This window comes from Aspergillus tubingensis (genome assembly GCF_013340325.1).
Source record: "Aspergillus tubingensis WU-2223L DNA, scaffold_1, whole genome shotgun sequence".
In the NCBI taxonomy this organism is placed as follows: domain Eukaryota; kingdom Fungi; phylum Ascomycota; class Eurotiomycetes; order Eurotiales; family Aspergillaceae; genus Aspergillus; species Aspergillus tubingensis.
This window is the reverse complement of record NW_023336275.1, coordinates 274,219-294,126: the sequence shown is the minus strand read 5'-3', so window position 1 is coordinate 294,126 and position 19,908 is coordinate 274,219. Positions and strand designations below refer to the sequence as shown.

Genomic DNA, 19,908 nt, shown 5'->3' with positions numbered 1-19,908 from the left:
TGGTTTCTGAATCAACAAAACAACTACCCCGGGGGAGCTCTACTTGGCTTCATCTTGAAGTAGTCACCGGTATACCGGTTGGAACTGGCAGAGTGGCGTTTATATGAAATCCTTCTTGCATTGTTTTGCACGGGATGTTCGATTCGATCTCCATTGATCTGTGTTTTCATCGTCTGCTTTTGTTCCACAGCTTTCTTTTCCACCCATCGACTCGCTTGTTCCCTCTCTTTTCTCAAGGAGGCAAAGCGCGGCCATGTCATATGTATTTCTCAAACACCCCCCAACTCCCACAGGAATTGTACGCACCTCTGGGAAGTTAAACCCCGTTCAGATGCATGCAGCCAGGTCAGACAACCAGCACCGGGGCGCCATCCAGAACACTGAACCCGGTATGCCATGACAAGGACGCAACTGGTTTGTGCCTTTGTCATCAGACAACCAAAAACTATCGAAAAGAAGAACCAAAAAATAAAAGAGAGATTAAGAATGAGTGCTACACATGGAGACAGAGACATCCAACGAGGCCTTGCATGGCTTTTACTTTATTTACTATTCTACTTATGATCCTTTTATTTCCCTCTATAAAATTTATTTTCTTCTACTATTCTCCGCCTTCCGTTTCTTTCTTCTACCTAAAGTCTTATTCCAATTGTTTCCACTTCCTCTAATCATCCCCATAACACTCCCTCCCTCTTTCATCTTCTTTTCTTCTCTCAACATGTGTAGCAGAGGGGAGCTTAAAGGTTCCCTGTCCTTTTCCTCTTCGTCTACTCGTTTCCTTCATTCATGAATGTATCTACCATGTACACCGGGTGGCTTGTGCTGTCGAATTCGTCTTCCTTCCTATCAGTTCTTCTTTTCTTTTCTTTTTTTCTTGTTCCTTTTCGATCATCAGGTCGCACCAAAGTCTTGTCGTGAGGGAGGGGTTTTGTTTATCCCATGCTGCACCTGACTCGGAGTGAGCCTGTATGTGTTTCTACTCCCCCTTTCTCTTTTCCAATTCCCTTTTCTTCTCTTCTCTTCTTTTCTGTCCGTTGATTGTCCTTCTAGCGCTTACTCTTCCACCATGTCGTTAGTTACTCTCAAAGGTATGCTTCGTCTACCTGTAAGATTCAATAACAAGAAAAGAATTTTGGTATTAATCTGTCTCATGCGCCCGGGCTAACGAGATATTTTGCCTTGGTCTGCCCTTCTCTGACGATGGTCTATGGATCTACTAGTCTAAACATTGATAAGTCTAATCGCTAATGTAGCTGCCAAGTATGGTACATTCACTGAGCTGTCATGCTGCTTTAAAATACAAAATCACGAAGATAATAGATATCAGACGCTTAATGCTAGTTAACCCGAATCACCATCATTCCTCCCCGACGTCCTCCGCCCGCTCCTGCCGCCCCCGAGGATAGCACGTCCGTGCCGTCAACCAAGTCCTTGATGCTCTCGACCCTCCCTCGGACCTCGTCTGCCTCAACTAGCTCGGAAATCTGGCTCAAGGCTTCACCGTTGGGGCTGACGAGAATGAAGCGACTAAGCACGCCATCCTTGCGTGGCTCATCGTCATCGAGAGGGTTCCTGGCTTCCGCCGGCGTCGAGTCTACCGCGGTCAGGACAGCACCATGCTCTTTGATGACCTTTGGAGAGTGTGCTTGCTCGAACATCTCCTGACCAGCGCAGTCCAGGACAACATCTACCGGGTCCCAGCGGTTCTTGCGAAAGATGGACCCGAGATCATAGTCATGTGGTAGGGGAAGTGGCGCATAGATTGTCGCGTCCACGTCGTATCCTTTCCGCAGGTAATCCTCCTGGTCTTCAGCGTCACAGGTTGCGCAAATCCAGGGCCGCGAGTGCGGGAAGAGCTTATGCGATCGAAGCAATTGTAGTGCCTGAGTGGCAATTTCATTGTTGCGCGCGTTGGTAATGAGAACCCGTAGCTGCTGGCGACCCTGTTTAACGTCGGCGGTGTCAAGCCCGGCGTACTTGAATAACGCCTCCCAGGCCGTCAAGGCGGGCATGGGTATGGTAGCTGCCTCAGCAGCGCTGATATTCTTGGGCTTGTACGCCAGCTCATCTTCCGATACGATGACGTAGTCGGCTGCTGCACCGTCGCGCGTGTGCTTGATCAGCCCAAAGACGGCGTCGTCAACCTTGAATTTGGGCCCGTCTGGGTTCCAGTGGTCTTTTTCAGGGGTACTAATGACTGTACCGCAAAAACTATGCAAAGGGATCTGCGGAATGGACTTGGATGGGTTCAGAATATTAGATAGCCGGAGCTCATCATGGGAAAAGGCGGCTGCCTGCACCTTGACGAGATAGTCGTTCCCTGAAGGGATGGGAGTTTGAAAGTCCGTGTCGAACTTCACATGGGAATCGGTCCTAGGCTCGTCCATAGATGTGTGGTCTGTGACGGCTGTTGATGCCGGGCTGAAGTAAAGCGCCCTCATTGTTGGTGGCACGAACGTCTGTTCGTCCATCGTGGTTGACTGAGGCTTTGCAGGCTTCATGACGATTCGCTCGGTCCCTCTAATGCGTGATAGTGTCGCAGTCACCGATCGTATTCAATAAAGTAGTCAAACTCAATTGACATGAACCGCTGCGACAGTGAGTGCCGCGAAGCTTCGTTATGCTTAGTGCCAGGTGGGACGAATTCTTTCAGTGGATGAGCCTTGACTTTGGTATATTCTGAGCTTCTTCCTGTAACTCGGGGAAAATAAAATGATCTGCAACCCTTGGGCACAAGAGAGCTTAGTATAAATTCTGGTGTGGGCTGCAGCCACCGTGGCTGCGGGTGAACATACTCTCATGTTGACGTAACCCAGGAGGGAACGGCTTATCTCAGCACCGTCAATAGATCGACTGATCAGGCGATATTGAGCTCATCACCAAGTCTTTCGGCGGTGGCGGAAGTTTCTGTGGGTAGACCAGGCCTTGTTTTGGGGATTGTGCCTGTCGACTGCTTGACTTAAGTTCAGCCACCAGATGATGCACTTCCGCCGGTTGTTCGAACACCCTCCACACGTGTTCTGGAATACCCGCAAACGCAGTTTTGAACCTCTCTGGGGAGTTCTGTTCATCCAAGTGAGGCACGTCTGTAACCTTCCTGATCCAAATCGCTTGGATCCAGTGCGGATGCCTCTTATAAAGTTCTGCGTAGGCCTCGGGATCTTGCTGCGTGGAGTCTCCGATACAGAGCACTTGGCGCTTAGGAAACCATCCATAAATTTTCTCCCCGCGGTCCACCTTGTACTCGTGTGTGTTAACGGTGAAGGACTTTACTAGCTCGCTGATATCCAACCAGGATGAGTCTCGAAGAATCATCGTACCCGGACTGAAATATGCATCAAGGAATCCGTGCAAAAAAGGGTACAAATTATAAGGAGAAGCTGAGACATAGAACCATGCGGGTACAAGCTGGTTCTGGATATGGGCATAGAGCTGAGGCATTCCGGCAATAGGCTTGGGGTCTTCGACGAACGTGGTGCGAAGGATGCCAGTGGTCTCAGAAGTCTTGGTGTACTTGATTGTATCGTCGATGTCGGAGATGACAAGCCAACCTTCTGGACCAGCAAAGATGGTGTCCATGAAAACCTGGTTTCCCCAACCTCGAAGATATGATCGAATTTTAGTGCCATCTGTGATGTGCTTGCTGTTTGCGCTGATTGTCTGACTACTGATGCCACTCTCATCGGTGGGCCCGATCTTCTGCATCTGGATGGTGCTGTTCGGCAAGGGAGTTTCGAGTGTCATCAAGTGTGCAGAGGCAGTATGGAACAGGAATGGCTGTAGTCGTTCTGTTATCCGATGGCGTGTCTCCTTGTCCGTTCCCATCTCCCCGTCCAGTCCAATGAGGTCTGCAATCATGGCGACGAGCTTGGTGATATCCCTTCGGCTATTCTTGCGGAAAGCGCAGGCCACGACTTCTGCGTGCCATGATGCCTGTCTTGATGCTGTGGGCGCCGGTACCTGATAGGCAGTGTTATCAAACAACCATACGGTATGCTGACGAGCGTCTGCCGTTTGAATCGATGGGGGCTTTGAGATGAATGAAGTGACCATTTGGAGCATGCTTGACTCTCGCTTCCATGCATGTACTACCCGTGCGACCTTGTGAAGGACGGTAGGGTCTTTGAGATTTGTATCAGAAGACATGGTTAGTGCGCATCTGCTCGTGTGAGCTTAAGTCCCTGACGATTGTAATGTGATAAGTTGAGTTGAATTGATATAGAGATACTGAAAGATAGAATAACATTCTGCAGGTGAGTGAAGATTTAAGCCAGTTTATAGCTCTCTAAGATGTACAATATCGGGCGCCACGAGGCAGGCAGCCTCCTGATCCTGCAGGACTGCATCATATTGATCCCAAGCCGCAGGGCAGTGGCATCTATACGGGCTCAGGCAGCTTGGCCTGAGTCATTTCCTATTTTGAGGAGTCAGGGGAACAGGGCCATAAGGCTGTGTCCCTGTGGGGTATAGGATCGACGGAGATATGCAGACGGAGAGATACATGCATGAGAGGGCTCGCTGCCTGGCGCCCGCGTCAGCATCGATTGACTTGTGACCTATGGAATAGCGAGGCGCAGCGGCTGACCAGCCCCCCGGGGCGCGGGTATGGGACAGTCATCTGCAGGGAGCGCAGGAACAGGGCGGGCAGGTCCCTGAACGTACGTATTTAGACCGTTGCTGAGCGCGTAATTTGCTGCAGTGAGAATGCCGAGAGGTGCCTTGGGCTCAGTTTTGTAATGATATTATCGCGATGAATCATTTGAGCGGAGACGGATTTATGTTAGTATGAGGGTTGTGTTAGTTGCATGGTAGTTGGCCATCGGAAATCCAGTCAGTCGGATCATCACGCGGCATTCTGAGTTGGTCATGGTAAAACTGTAATGGCAGCCTTATAGTTTTCTGTGACTGAGGCTTCTGACAGACGGGTTAAGAGAGAAGACGAAAAGGAAGAGGGAGAGGAGGAGGAGGAAAGTGAACAAAATCAAAGACGAATAGTAGATCAAGAGACTAAAAAGGAAAGAACGACCACTCGATCGGTGGGGCTTCCCTATTAGGAAACTGGGACCCTTCAGTATCTACCGGACAGTCACATGACAGGCCATCAAAAACAGAGTCGCGAGCACATTTCACATACTAGCTGAAAACACGGACCGTGTCAACCGGCTTTATTTCACGTTTCAACAAAACTCTCCGGACTTCGTATCAGGCCGTTATATTTGTGGTTGTCTCAGATCACGTGGCCCTGTTACTTGACTTGCGTCTGCGGTGAAACATTTACTCCTACTCCCATCACATCGATATTACCCGCTTCAGCAACGAACACTCGTCTAAACGATCTGATTTACTATCGTGCAACACATCCTTACGTAACAAATGAAAGGGGAATTCATGTTCCGCAGCCGAGTGACGCATTGCTAGCTCATATACAAAGCCCGGGCGGGCTGTCTCAGAAATGGCCGGCGTTACTATCGACCGGCGAACCGGCCAGGCCTATAGGGAGATGGCCTTTCATCCTTCCAAGTACCCTAATGGGCCCTTTTGGGTTCACGAGTCTCCGTTCTTGCCAGAAAGGTGGGAGGAGAGCAGCCGAGTCGGGGCACCCTCATTACAACATTCCGCCATGAAATGCCTGTTGTCTGACCAGAGGAGACTACGGCCTGAAATGTTTGCTTACGTACCCTGGCATATTGCTAGCTACCTCTGGGATTGCCTTGGCAAGAGGTAGGATGATCGAGAATATAAGAACGAATATGGCCTAACTTCTGCCGTAGCAAGAGAAGAACTCTACACAGCTGGAAGCTCTTTGCAACGGCCTACCCCGAGCAATTCCGAGAAGTCAGCCGTTACCGCTCATATAGTGTCAAAAGCGTGGAGATGGGCATGCCCGACTACTGGAAGGAGGTGAATAGCGATACTTTGAGTTGGCGGGCGGTGCTAAGTTTGGACCCATCAATCGCCAGGGTTCCTGATCTCGTGGAGATAGCTAGTATCCGGAACTTGGTAGCTTTGGAAATATCATCGCCACCGCAAACCTGGCATAACGGCGAGTCGTCCGGGGTCACGCTCAGCAATCGCATCATCCGGTCGTGGAACGAGTTGCAGCAGAGTTCTGAGGCATTTGCACATCTCCGAGTCTTGGTCTTGTCTCGTCAAATTGACCTCTCGGTGCAGATCCTCCAATACCTGCGAGACTTTCCGTCGCTGGAGGTTGTTCTCGCGGTGGACTGCGGGGATCTCACAAGGGCGTCTAAGGTTGATTCTCAGGTTGATGGATGGCTAGTAGATCCCGATACAAAACGGGACGGAACTCTCTACGATCAGTACTTAGCAGTTATCAAGAGCGAGGCGAAAAAGCCGACCGGTCTAGACGCTGCCCCCGTCTTGAACTTCGAAATCAACCCTAGCAAAACCAAAAGCGACACGCCAATGAGGAAAGAGCTATTCTGCTTCTACCGCGACGGCAGCAAGACTTACAAGCACGAGCAAGAGTCAGACCGGAAAAGGCCACGAGGCTATCCCCAGATGAAGAAACAAAGGCCAGATAAATACCGCAAGATAGGCTGGGAAGGACTGCTGGGAGACCTGAGTTGATTGTCAAAAGTGTCAGACCGTCAAGTGGGGACTATATCCATAGTTAATGCTAACTGGATGATGTCACTGCTGACAGTCCCAGGGCGGTCGGCCATATCTCGGCCGGGGGACCGCCACAGTGTGTGAGCTGCAGAGGTACCTGCATAGCTGTAGATCAGTAAGGAGCAGACAGGCCTGGTTGACTCGATACAAAGTACATAATGTGTAGAATGATTGGGTGGATATAAAGGAGACTAGGAGATGTCCAGACTGGAGCTGGATGACGCCGGGATGACAAGCGGGGGCTTGTGATTGGACGATTAAGGGGAGCCGCCGTATCCCCGCCTTTTGGGGGCTTCGAATGAGTGACTCTCCTTTCGTCTTCGCCTCCCATCCAGACTCGCTTCTCCTTTCTTTGCAGCCTGCACTGCCACTTTTGATGCTGTTGTTTGTCTCGAATCGGGAGCATCACCTCCCCAGATCAGGTCTCACGTACTTTTGTACAGCTACTCCTATCCGGAGAACTTCTTGCACGCCAACTACACCCCTCATCCCTCCTTACCTAAGCTCCTCCCCTCCCTCCCATTTCCGTCCACCATGACGGACCGCCCGATGGATACGGTTGCAGACAGCAATTCCAGTGGATCAAACGTTACATCTCCCCGTTCTAGCACGGATTCCCGCACTCCATCCGCCAGCGTTCGTTCACTCCGCCTCTCCTCGCACGCTCCGAATCATCAGCACCGTCAGAGCATCAGCGATACTCTCCGTGCGACACCAGGGTCGCCGCGGGCACGCCGACAGCCTTCCCTGACACAGGCCGCCATTCAGAGTCTCATCGACAATCCGCCGGCCCCGAACAATGCCAACCCCGCGTTTGTTGGCCGAGACTGGCGGGAGATCTCCATCGGGGAGCTGGTCAGTCCAGACGACCTGAAGTTCGTCGACATAGACACGGGAATTGAAGAAGCGACGAATGTGGGCGCTGCTGCTAGATCCAGATAGAATTTCCGAGTCGCAGGCTGACTCTGTTAGATCTTGATTGACACCGGGGCGCCGGTGCTGCTGATCCGGGAATCACCCCAGCACAAGTCGGCCGTGGGCACCTTCGACTACGCCGATCTGAACGCATATCTCCTGCTAGCGGCGGGACTAACACAGCCGAATGAGGAGCTCCTTGCGTCGTACGAAGAACTTGCACGCAAAGCGAAAGAAGGCATTCCGATTCCGCTGCGAGATGTCAAGGATCTCGGTCGCAAAGAACCGCTGACGACGTTGCCAGCATCGGCCAGTGTCATGACCGCTGTACAGACGTTCGGCGGCGGGGTGCATCGCGTGGTAGTGGTTAGCGAGCGGGACGACAATGAGGTTGTGGGCATTTTCAGTCAATTCCGACTGGTCAAGTTCCTGTGGGAGAATGGCCGCAGCTTTCCTGTGATCGACCAGCTGTATCCGCAGTCGCTGCATGACCTGCGGATCGGGTCGCGAGATGTGATTTCAATCAAGTGAGTTATTTGAACGTTATTTAGTGATCTAGCTAATGCTGTGTAGTGGTGATCGGCCGCTCGTTGAGGCGCTGCAGATCATGAATGAAGAGGGCATCTCGTCTATCGCAGTGGTGGACAACCACTCCAACGTCGTGGGCAACATCTCCACGACAGATGTCAAGGTACGCAGCACTATGACGCTAGATGAGCACCGCTGACCAGACAGCTCCTCACGCGCTCATCCTCGCTCCCACTACTCCGCAATACATGCACGCATTTCATTTCCGTGATTCTGTCGAATCGCGGCTTGGAAGAGGGCAAAGACTCGTTCCCGGTCTTCCACGTGAACCCAGGGTCGACACTAGCGCACACCGTCGCCAAGGTGGTCGCCACCCGGTCCCATCGGTAAGTCTAGATCCAGCATATACAAAATGGCAACTACTAACAAACCACCAGCCTATGGGTGACCGATCCGCTATCGCCATCATCATCAGGACCTCCTACACCATCGCACTCATCCGTGCATATCCCATTGGTCACCAACTCGAGTCCACCCCCTTCACCAGCCGTCAACAACAGCAATGCGGCACCAGCGGCATATCTCAGCGCGCCGTCGATCCCGGCCTCGGCGCTACCCGGGGCACGGCTTTCGGGGCGGCTAGTCGGGGTTGTGAGTCTAACGGACATCCTGAACCTGCACGCGCGGGCGAGCGGACTCAGTCCGGCGGACCCAGCCGAGAGCCGTAGCCGACGACGACGCAGCAGCAGTTCGAGCGTGGGGGTGCGACGTAGCGGCGAGATAGGCCGGGAACTGTTCAGCGGGCGAATTGTATAGCCTGTTCTTCTTTTTCTCCCTTTATTTTTTTTTTCACCTCTTTTTTCCCTTTCTAGTATTTACTATGTCCAATTCTGTACCTAGATCGACACCAAGTACATATCAATCCAATCCATAGGATCAAATCCCAATACCTGATTCAAATCCATCGGAAATTCCCCCAAATATGGAGCAATCCTGACATATAGAAGAACACGGGGGCGGGGAGATGAATCTCGGCCTTACACCCACCCACCCTTACGCAATACAATCCCTTACATACAATACAGTAATATAATTAGTATCGTCAATACAAGAGTCACCCCCACCCTCGCCCCACCAGCAGCACTCCCCATTGACCAGTGACACAGTGACAGTATACTAAATACAGCGACTGAGCAACCAGCAAGTGGATACACAACGCCCGATCCATAGATACTTGAATCAGTTAGGAACTGCAGAGATCACTACTTACTAGTAGGTGAAAAGCGGGGCCCGGCCATCCCCGAGACCCGCTCGCTCGCTCGCTCGCTCCCCCTACTATCTTGAGGGATTGGAGGAAGGGCCCAAGGTACTGCTACTATGGAAATGCGGACGGAGGCGATCCGTTAGTTAAGTTGGGTGGAAAAAGGCCAATAGGAGGGTGTTATACCTGGATGGGAAAGCGTGGGTTGGTCTAGATTGGGGCGGAGGAGAGGGTTAGATTTGGGGTTAGTACTGGTATGGGATGTGAGTATTTCCGGAGTGTGTGTGAGGGTTAGGTTAGACTTAGTTGAGGAGGGAGGGAGTGGCGGTGCCTACTATCTATCTATTCTTCTTACACTTTACTATTAGTATTATTGTGTAGGTAGTACCTTAGTAGTATTATCTGCCATGTGTGAAATGTTACTTGGCACTTGGCAGGGACAGGAAGTGAGTCATCCTTGTATATTCATCTCACCTCTTCTTTTTTTCTTCTATCTAGCTAGCTAGTAGCTACTAAGCTACTCAACAACCCTGATGTAAGCAAACAAGCAATCAAGCTACCCAGAACACGTTACACAAATCCAAATCCAATCCCTCTTAATCTCTGGAGCAAGCCATCATGATCACCCACCCACACACACCCCCCAACTCCACACCAGCTCCAACTCCTCCCCCCTCTTTCGGGCTATCAACTATCCGGGAGCTCCCAAGTTCTAGACTTTCACTTTTTTACTTGACTCCACTGTGAAATGGGAGATCGGCCGGATGTCCGTAGCCAGACCCAGCCCACAACAACAGTAGTAGCAAAAAGCGACAGATGAACCCGGTTACTCTGTTTAGTTAGTGAATAGCCTGGGTCTTAACAGGCCCATTCCCAATCCCTATTTCATCTAAGTCGGGTAGCTGGTTTGCATCCCACCTCCAGGATATTGCTCAAGTCGGGAATGGGTAGTGGGTGGTGTTAGCCGAGACGGAAAATACTTCCATGTTGGGTGTGGGTTTTTGGGTGGGAGTGTATTTACGAGTGAGGATGCTTGCTTGCTTTGGTAGTATAAGATGTTTCTCTATGTGGGTTTATGATTGTGGTAGTAGTAGTGAGGGAGTGTGGTATGTAGTAACTAGTAGTAGGACAGGTTAGGTGGATTCTACTCTTAAGTTCTGTAGATGGATTGAGTGGTGAGTGGTGAGTGAAGGTAAAGACAGGAAGTATAGAGTATACTCACGAGAAGGAAATGTGTATTCTGAAAGCATCTACTCCTTGAATGATTCAACCCTACAAATAAACTCTTCTTCACTTATTGAACTCACAGACACAAAACAGAGGGACAGACCCGAATCTACCCAATACCGTACCTCAGCAACAGCAACAGCACAGAGAGAGAGACGAAAGAGTGAGCGAGAGAGAAAGATCCAAGGAACCCAACCACCCGAACCTGAACCTACCCAGCACCAGTAAGTTAAGTTACACCCGCCCTAACCCGATTCCTCCTAACAGTTCAAAAAAGTAATTGAAAAGTCAAAAAGTACAGTAACTAATCAAGGTTCAATCATCGCCTCCCGGCTTTTCCTAACCGGGACTAGTGCGTTAATCCACTCAAGTTCAAAGTACGTAGCACAGACCAAGCGGAACTCCGTAAGTATCCACACTAAAAAAAAAGGGAAAATCCACAAACCAATCAATTAATAATATTCTCTGCTTATTATTTGCAAATTGTTGTGTGTGAGAGTGAGAAAATGACTTGCATTTCTGCAAAAAAACTAGTAATGCAGATCACCTTCCCGTTTTTTTTCCCACATGATGTTTCCACACTAATAACGTTAAACTAACTAACAACTTAATTTGTATGATTCTCGTGATTCGAGGCTGGTCTGTTGGTTTAGTTTTGGTCGATCAAGGGCTATATTTGACTACGTACGTACGTACCTTTACTCTCTATAGTATAGGTTTAGGGAAGAAAAGAGGGGTAGGGATTAGGAGACCCACACAAGCTCTCTCTCTCTCTCTCTCTCTCCGTCTTTCTCTCTACTTAGAGGGCAGGGTGTGTGTGTGTGGATTGGCAGACTTTATTGGTGGCGGAGGCGGATTTCTATACACTGCTTGTGCAGAGATACTTGGGCATAGAAGGGAAGAACTTTATCAGCAAATATTTTTAATATGAGAGTAGTGAGGGAATTACTTCCTCCTCTCCTCTTCTTTAATTATTATACTATGAGTATAGCTGCAACTAACTACCTGAGTAATATAATAACCCACTAACTCATCTCATCCAACCTCATCCAGTACACCAAGCTCTAATGTAGATCCCATACCAAACAAACCAACCAAGCAGAATCACCATCACAATAATGAAAAAATAAACTCAACACTAAACCGCACATCTCCCATCACCCTTACCAAATTCCCTCAGCTGGCCCCTAGCCTAGCCCCCAGCTTCCTCCCCCAGATGTCAGCATGTCGACACCCACCATGACAAAATTAAAAAGGAAATTAAAAACAATAACAGACGGAAATCCCGGCTGGGTTAAGGGGATATGAGTGGATAGCTAGTATCGGCTAAAACGGCGTGTTCTACCTACCTATTACCTACTAACTATAGTAGTAACCAATCTATCTATCTGGAGAGTAAACTCCCCTCCAATCCTTCCTTATTTTTTTTATCAATGTTTATTACTATAGACTGACTGGCTCTGTAGTAACTACGGACGTAGCTCCCATGTCACTCACTCACTACATTCAAACTTAGCTGATACTCACCAATCTAATTTATCTAAATTCCTCATGTTATTCAAGTTATTATCCATATTACTACTACCCGCATCAGATAACCCAACAAAAAAGCTACTAAATACACTACTACACTATGATCACCCTATGTCCTCATAAACCATTTCTTCATCTAAGTTCTTAGGAGGTTTTTTTTTTCTTTGTGTAACTCGTATTATAACTATTAAGCCATTATGATGCACATCATCCCGCTGAGAAAATATAAATGGCCGCGGGATTTTTTTGATCTGATGAAAATTTTCTTTCATTTCCACTAATTTATAATTATAAGTTCCAGGTGGTCGAACGGGTCCTGGACTATGTTGAGGAAAATCGATGCATTCGTGTTCGCTGTTTGCGGAAATGTAACCTCATCTCCAAATTCTCCACCCACCAGGTTCCCTGGAGCTTGAAGAGCTTCACCCGGTCTAGCTAGATAGCTCAGGACGGTGGGGATCCACTTTACTGGCCCTGAAGTTTGTTTGTTGGGGTTTGGAGGAGAGTGAAGTTACGAAGATGGCTGAATTTCTACCAACCCATGAAAAATGTCAAGTTAAGCAAAGGTATAGCATTCGCTATGGATCACCTGGTCAACGCCGCTCTCCCGGGTATTGTCTCCCCTCGTACACACGACACCAACCAAGCCAGCAAGTCCCCACTCAAAGGAAGTAGTAGTAGTAGTAGTAGTAACAATAATAAACAGACAAAAGAAAAGAAGAAAAATAAATCAATACTAAAACATAGTTTAGAGCAAAGTAATCACTCAACGTATAGGGTACTCATGCACTGACGGGAAAATCCTCCATGGTAAAAAATTCATCAAACGCCGTTTCCGATTCCGGCAGCTGGGGACCACTGCCAAGCCCAAATGCGAACCGGCTGAAATCTTCATAGTCAGGATCCATATGGTGCTCCTGTGCATATCCCATCACCCCCTCGTCCTTGTTCAGGTCTAGCCCCCAAAGACCCGGGTCCTGCCCCGTCGATGTGGGGGACTGTGGTGTGCTGGGTGTCGGACACAAGTCTGGTGTCGGCACTGGCTCTGTGGAATCCATCGGCATGCCTGGTGGAGAGTTGAGCTGAGACAGGTTGGCTAAGCTTTGCGTCCGCAGAGCTTGGCCAGGCTCTGACCGGACTCGAGTGTGCTGGTACATCGGGTGGGCCGGTCGAGGACCGGCCGACACAGTTGAGGACGAGGACGACGTTGTTGTTGTGGGAGGCACCGTAGCACTGCTGTTGCTAGACGCCGCGGGAGTTGCAAGCAAGGGGGAAGGCATCGCGTGAACGGGAATGACCGGCGCCGAACCCATGCGGTCCCGGAACTGACGAACCGGCATGGCGCCCATTTCGCCCATCGTAGTGGCCGGGACCTGCTGCACCGGCGACACGAACCCTCCTGTCCAAGGCGATCGCATGGGCTGCGGCCCGTTCAGCTGCGCCGGCCAGGTGGGTCCGCCCGCGGTCTGGGTGAGGTAGGATGGTAGTTGGCCCGACGACGCGGGGAAGACGCTGGGATACGACGGCGACTGGGAATTTCCGTCGTATGTGGGGGAAAGCACATAGCTACCCTGGTGTGGTGCCAACGGGCTAGTCATTGGTCCGGTGCTCATACCGTCGGAGACAGAGGCACGAAGCCCAGACAAGTCCAGACTCATCTTGCGGATGCCGTTGAGAGACGCCCGCGGGTTGAGTTGGGAGCTGGCCCGACGCTGGTGCAGAGCACTAGGACGGTTCGCAAAAGCCGCCATGAGATTGCGGTTGAACTCGGTTTGCAGCTGCATCGACTGAGCATGCAGCATGCGGTTGATTTTCTCTTGGTAGCGGTCATCGACCTCTTCGTACATGGCCTCTCGTTCAACAATTTCCCGACTGATGAGGAGAGCCTTGCCGGTCCGCTGCTTGTGCAGGCTGGAGGCCCGGTTGGCCGATTCCACGCGAGCATCTAAGCTGCGGTCTTTACGACGGGAGGCGGCTATGAAGGCACTGTTTTCTCGTCAGCGGGCTTGCAGGCAGAGAAATAGTGGCCAAATAGATAGCCTACCGTTCCTGGTTCTCCTCCTTTGTGCGGGGATTGGGACAAACATCCACATCGATGGCGGGAGAGCCCATCGTGAGTGATTGTAGCGGACAGTGACGGGTAAAGCAGTGTGGCACTTAAGGCAGTATGGTGTGATGTGTGGCGCGGCGTGCGTAAGCAGTGAGACGGAGCAGATGACTGCAAGATCGGCAGTAGTATGTTGAGGAAGGTGAGAGATGTTTCACCACGCCTTGTACACAAGAAAACAATAATAGAAGGGAAGGGACAGAAAAAGACGGGGGGTTGAAGTTAAATAAAATGGCAGCTGTTGGAATAACGGCAGCCAAGGAGGGGCATCCAACAGTGAGCAGAGCGTCAGTAAAGTTGACACCGGGAGTGGTTCAAGCAGCGAAGTTTAGCTGTCAGGTCACAACAGCTCAGCCAGCCAAGGGCCGAGTCTAGACGAGACATCCAGTGCTGGGGCAAGTCTGGGTCGCCGAAACAAGGGCCGACCAAAAGTCAGGCTCTGATGGAACCATGGAACGAGCGACAGTGCAAGGTTCTTGCAGAGCCGGGACTCAGACATGGGAGGAGACTGGATCCCATGGAAGAGCGGAAGTCTGAAGTGGGTGACTAGCAGGGGAAGACTAGAAGCGAACCGGAACCATTTTCCAGAGAAACCAGAGGAAGTGAGGAAGGAAGTAGCAGACAATATTAGTCGACGAAAAGAAAAGCGAATAAAGATAAGCAGACGAGGAAAAAAGCAGATGAGATGGGGAGAAGAGGAGAGGAGAAGAGGTACTTCGAGAGGAGATAGCAGATCGAGAGGGGGGGAAGCTACACACGAAGCGGAGACATCGTTGCCCAGGATGATCCTCGTGATGGGGAAACACGATCGATCTTGCCAATGCCAGACATGAAGTCGCTAGCAGGTATCTTGTCAGTATCATTTCCAGCGAGAAGATACTTCCCAGTAACTCCTATACCGTACGAGAATCTTACTAGATACACTAGTACTAAGTAGTACGAGCCGGACAGCCTAAACTAGTGCAGAGATCGGCCAGGTCCGATCTTACTGTGTGATTGGCCACAACTGGTTATCATTACCGTATCGGGTAGAGTGACAGATGCGCGGGTTTTCGCCCGTAATCCGAGCGTACGCGCTACTGTAGGAACATCGGGGATTTGTTCGGCCTCGTAACTTTCACCACCACCACTACCACCACTAGCCATTTCAATCTTGCTTCTCTCCACCGCTGATCTTCCCATCTGCCTCCACCTGCCAGATCTTCAGTCCAAGCCACAATCTCTCTACTATCTTTCCCCGTACACACGGACATTATTGTTAGACCGATTAACAGCGAGATCAACAGTAGACAAGGATGTGGATCTATTTTTCAATCATCCTAACGCATACCTAATCTGGGAATTCCTCTACCTTGTCTGTGTGGATCAACCTATCTCACTCCACAGACAACAAACAGCATTCCAGTATAGAGTAGAATAACAAGACCATCGCCAAGATCCTAGGACACCTCGCTTAAACAACAAACATAGACATTATCACCCATACCAACCAACTTACTTTGACCTGAAAAGTAAATACCTTCACAATCTAATCGCCTCCCCTAAGTACACCCTCCCCATCCCTCCATACAGGACGTACAGACCACTTCTCAACCCACGGAATCTAGTCTGGATAACAACCACCACCCAAACTAAAACCCCCGTAGCCACCGCCACGCCACCTACCCAAACCCCAGGTACAATCCCCCCTCCCTCTCCTTCCAGCTGCCCATCTCGTAAATCCCCTTACCCCCTTACCCAGGTACTTAGACCAACAACCTCGGACGCTAAGGTACGCCCCCGAGCATGCTCGTCTACTTTCCCATTCCAGCACACACACACGGTCAAGAGCCCATCCTTCGGCCTTGTATACCTAGACCTCTTCACATCTAGCCTCTCTCAAGACCAAGTCCCAATCCTTCGGGCTCTATCCTTTACCCCCTCCCTCTACCTCTTCCGTTCTAGTCCTAGTTTCCGCATCGGCTTCTGCCGCCATCCATCCATCCCATACATACAGTATAGCTAGCCCCCGTCCCCCGTCCCCTGTCCCTCGCCTCTCGCCCCTCGCCCCCCTATTTTCGCCACAAGAGAGACATACAGAGAGAGATGGAAGAGGCGCAACCCCACATACGTACCATACGTACCTACACAGAACATGGTACCACAACCCCGGACAACCCCGGGGAACTTGTGGACTGACTCGCGGGATATGATGTTTGTTGCCAGTGCCATGTTCCTCCTTCGTCCAATCCCTGTCCCTTGGGTAGGCTTGGCTTTCGTCGTTGTGTGGCTGCAGCTAGGGGGGAAGAATTTACATTGACCCAGGGTGGTGGGAAGGAAGGAAGAAAACTCAGTACCTAGGTTAAGTTACTTAGTTTAGAGGGCCAGCACATGTGGTGGTGGGAAGGTAGGCTGGTTCTAGACGGGGGGGATGGGGGGCGTTTGGTCCGTGAGTCCGGTCGGGCGAGGGGGAGGGAAACATGGGTGTGTTGCTTGGATGTGTGCATGCAATGCATACAATGTAGATTGATGGATGGATGGATGGTGATAATGGATGGATTATTGATTGGATTGGGTGTGACAATACAGGGACAATTGATTTGTCTTTTGTCTTTTGTCTTTTGTTTTGTGCATTACTTGGTTTAGTTTAGTTGGTTAAATTCATTTGGGCATAGGAAGCTACTAACTAGCTATGCTACTACTTACTACTTACTACCTATCTGAGGAGGAGTTGGTGTAGGTTGGGGGCGGGCTGTCAAACTTGCTTGAGTTGGTATACACGGCATAAAGGGGGAAAAAAAGAAAACACTAAATCATCCACACACAACGGCAGGCAACTATGCAGGGCTAGCTAGCAAGAGAAGAAAAGCTATCAATCACACTTTCAAACAATCCCCTCTTCCCCTCTCATCAAACACGGTGGAGAAGAGAAAAAAAAGAGGAGGTGTGGGGGGGAAGAGGGGATCAAAGAAGGGAGACTAAATCCTGTTCGACAAAAAGTGTAAGTAATGGAAAGTTATCAAATCAGGCTATACCCAACGACGGCACCATCCCCTGCTCCTCTTTGTGCTCACTGCCCACCCGGTATGACACTCGGTACCGCATCTTGATCGAGTTGCCCTTGCCCCCCGCTACCCCGGAGATGAGCATCTCCTGCTGCACCCCGTTGTTCTGCAGCGGTCCAATGTCCCGCCCGGACTGCGGGCGGAGTTGCAACGTGTACGCCTGTGGGAGTTGTTTAGCTTCTTCCTCTTCTGTCCGTTGGTTTCCATGCCCTGTCCGAAGGGAAGCGGGCAGAACTTTACGACTCACCTTCTCCACAGCCACCTGGAAGTGTAGTTCGTTCAGTGGCTGGCTCGTGCCGTTCGAAAACAGGGCCACCACATGGATCTGCTGCGACTGCTGGGGGTGTCGTCGCGCCACAAATTCAATTCGGAGCGCCGAATTCAATACCGACACTCGGTTGGTGCTCGGTAGTGTGTTGCTCTCCGGCAGCGACGATGCAAAGTTCCATTCGTCCTCCTCCGCCGCCTTGCCGCTGCTGCCAACCGGTTGCGTCGGTCCGCTTCCTGCCAGATCGAGCAGGGACCCCCCAGCGGCTGCATGGCCGGCTGCAGATCCTCCAGACGGGAGGGGACTGGCATGCCGGGGACTAGCGGATACCAGCGAAGCGAATGGGTCGACAGCCGGTGGGGGAGTGGGCGTCGCGACGATGCTCTGGGGTCGTGCACTTGGCACCGGAGTGGCTGACTGAGATGGCGGTTGAGAAGAGCTGCCCAGCGAGGACAGGATGTCGTAGTTCGGCTTGAATCCAGCAGGAGCCTGCGGCACTGGCGGTGTAGCAGTGGTCGTGATCGCTAGCACGAGCATTAGCCATGTCAACTCATTCATGTCAGCAGCAGATGTCTCCTACATGGTCCTAACGAAATACCACCCACAGCCGGAGCGGGTTCATCTATTGACAGTCCCAGCAAGTCGTTCTCCAATGAACTGGCCCCGGTCGCGGCCGGCGCACCGTTGCCGTTGGTACTGGCACTGGCAGGAGGTTCCGGGTCGAAGTCGATAAGCGACAGCTGGTTGTTCGCGTTCTTCGATACACCTGTTGTCGTGCCCAGTGTGCCCTTGGGGATCCGTGTGGCGGCTTCCCAGTCGCCCTTCTTGACGAGCTTGTACCGCTCAATGGTCCGGTGTATGCTGTCATTGATCTCGAGCAACTTGTGAACCGCCTCCGGATCATCCGACTCCTCCTCACACATCTTCTGGATCTTGGGATGGGCACTCTGCAGCGCCCCGGCCAGTTCCTAGCAACCCGACAGTCAGTTGACAATCAAACGAGACCTAGCGCGCACCCCCAAGCTTACCTCAAACACATCACCCTCCGCGACCGGGTCACCGGGCTGGTGACTCTGTAGCATTTCCTCCAAGATCTTCGCCTTCTGCTGCACCTTGGCGACCTCTTCCGCCGCCTTAGCCCGGTAATCAGTCTTGTGTCTGTTGTCGTACCCGGCCATGACCTTCATCAGACGATTAGCCTCCTGCAGATCCGCAGGCGTACCCCTACGAATCAGCTCCTGCAATTTAGCCGACTGGGCCTCTTTCTCCTCCTCTTCCATCTCCTCCGCGGACCGCAGATTCTATTCGGATACCACTAGTCAGCAACACTCCCTAGAACCAGTGGGGGCGGGATCACGTACATCACTCGGGTTCAAGACGGCCGCATCCTCATGGCGAATTTCCGGAAACACATAACCCTTGTAGAGTAATAGCCGATGCATATCACGAATATGGCCTAGATCCTCCTTGTACCGCGACGTCTGGCAGATCGTCTGTCTCCACTCCTCAATGGACTCGAGGATGCGATGTTGCACCCGAGTCGGCCGCAGCTGCGGGCGCTCGGGGAATCGACGAACCAGCTCATTCAGAAACTCTTTGGTGCTAATCTGGAGGTGAAATGGGTAACCGCAATTTTTGACGCAGATGTCGAGAAGCTAAACGGGTGACAAGAGTCGCAGGGGTGGAATGTTAGCCCCGCATTCAGGCACATCTAAGCTCTATTCAATATATCTGGACAAAAGCCTACCGCCAATGCTAGTAACGCCACATTCTGATTCCGCGAGTTGATTAGATGGACGATTTCGAAGGCAGCTTCGCGAGGTCTAGAAGGGTGGAGGGTTGAGTGGATTAGTTTTAACGGCGCGGGTCGGTGGACGCGACACAGTAGTAAGTAGCAACTCACGCATTGCCCTTCTTGGAGTTGATCAGATCGGCCACTTCAAGGTTCAGGGCGAGGTTGGGTTCGTAGTGCGACAAGTCGCAGGCATTTCCTGTAAGAGTCGTAAATATTTAGCCAACCAAAAAATCAGAACAATTCTGTATTGGTGTGTGTGTTGCTTTTGGGGAGGGACAAAAAGAACAGGGGTGACGTACGAACAGCCCGTTGCAGCGGTGTTAAGCCCGGCTCAGCGTAGGCACCGAAACGGTCCCTCGCTGCCATGCGTGCTGAAGCGGCCTCCAGGGTGACGGCGGATTCTGTGTAAGATGGAGAAAGGGGAGAGAGAAAATAAATAGCACAATTGAAATAAAAGGGAGTCAGTCGAACAGGACTGGGACTCAGGGCGGAGAGTGAGGGGAAAGGACCGGAGACAACAGAGTGAGTGAGCGAGAGAGATAGAGAGGGGATGAGTTAAGTTAGTAGCTCGAAATGGAACCAACCGACTTGGTTTAC

The 19,908-nt window shown here is 51.1% G+C and overlaps 6 protein-coding genes across 6 annotated transcripts; 2 read left to right on the top strand and 4 right to left on the bottom strand.

Moving 5' to 3' along the window:
• Nucleotides 1-1,337: 1,337 nt before the first annotated feature.
• On the bottom strand, nucleotides 1,338-2,501 carry AtWU_00099 (NADP-dependent oxidoreductase; the record flags this gene model as incomplete). Its single annotated transcript, XM_035495215.1, has 1 exon — nucleotides 1,338-2,501. One exon carries the CDS (start codon nucleotides 2,499-2,501, stop codon nucleotides 1,338-1,340), a length of 1,164 nt encoding a protein of 387 aa, XP_035351108.1.
• Nucleotides 2,502-2,841: 340 nt separating this feature from the next.
• Nucleotides 2,842-4,146, bottom strand: AtWU_00098 (phosphatidate phosphatase App1 family protein; the record flags this gene model as incomplete). The annotated part of the gene is made up of 1 exon (XM_035495214.1): nucleotides 2,842-4,146. One exon carries the CDS (start codon nucleotides 4,144-4,146, stop codon nucleotides 2,842-2,844), a length of 1,305 nt encoding a protein of 434 aa, XP_035351107.1.
• A 1,306-nt stretch (nucleotides 4,147-5,452) lies between these two features.
• Nucleotides 5,453-6,591, top strand: AtWU_00097 (CBS domain-containing protein; the record flags this gene model as incomplete). The annotated part of the gene is made up of 2 exons (XM_035495213.1): nucleotides 5,453-5,721; nucleotides 5,772-6,591. 2 exons carry the CDS (start codon nucleotides 5,453-5,455, stop codon nucleotides 6,589-6,591), a joined length of 1,089 nt encoding a protein of 362 aa, XP_035351106.1.
• A 576-nt stretch (nucleotides 6,592-7,167) lies between these two features.
• Nucleotides 7,168-8,892, top strand: AtWU_00096 (CBS domain protein; the record flags this gene model as incomplete). Its single annotated transcript, XM_035495212.1, has 5 exons — nucleotides 7,168-7,548; nucleotides 7,606-8,075; nucleotides 8,122-8,239; nucleotides 8,284-8,462; nucleotides 8,514-8,892. The coding sequence occupies 5 exons, from the start codon at nucleotides 7,168-7,170 to the stop codon at nucleotides 8,890-8,892; spliced, it is 1,527 nt and encodes a 508-aa protein (XP_035351105.1).
• Nucleotides 8,893-12,879: 3,987 nt separating this feature from the next.
• AtWU_00095 (uncharacterized protein) lies at nucleotides 12,880-14,209 on the bottom strand (the record flags this gene model as incomplete). Its single annotated transcript, XM_035495211.1, has 2 exons — nucleotides 12,880-14,083; nucleotides 14,142-14,209. 2 exons carry the CDS (start codon nucleotides 14,207-14,209, stop codon nucleotides 12,880-12,882), a joined length of 1,272 nt encoding a protein of 423 aa, XP_035351104.1.
• A 2,998-nt stretch (nucleotides 14,210-17,207) lies between these two features.
• On the bottom strand, nucleotides 17,208-19,677 carry AtWU_00094 (VHS domain protein; the record flags this gene model as incomplete). The annotated part of the gene is made up of 8 exons (XM_035495210.1): nucleotides 17,208-17,408; nucleotides 17,496-18,040; nucleotides 18,097-18,484; nucleotides 18,545-18,817; nucleotides 18,878-19,171; nucleotides 19,264-19,339; nucleotides 19,420-19,507; nucleotides 19,611-19,677. The coding sequence occupies 8 exons, from the start codon at nucleotides 19,675-19,677 to the stop codon at nucleotides 17,208-17,210; spliced, it is 1,932 nt and encodes a 643-aa protein (XP_035351103.1).
• Nucleotides 19,678-19,908: the final 231 nt, after the last annotated feature.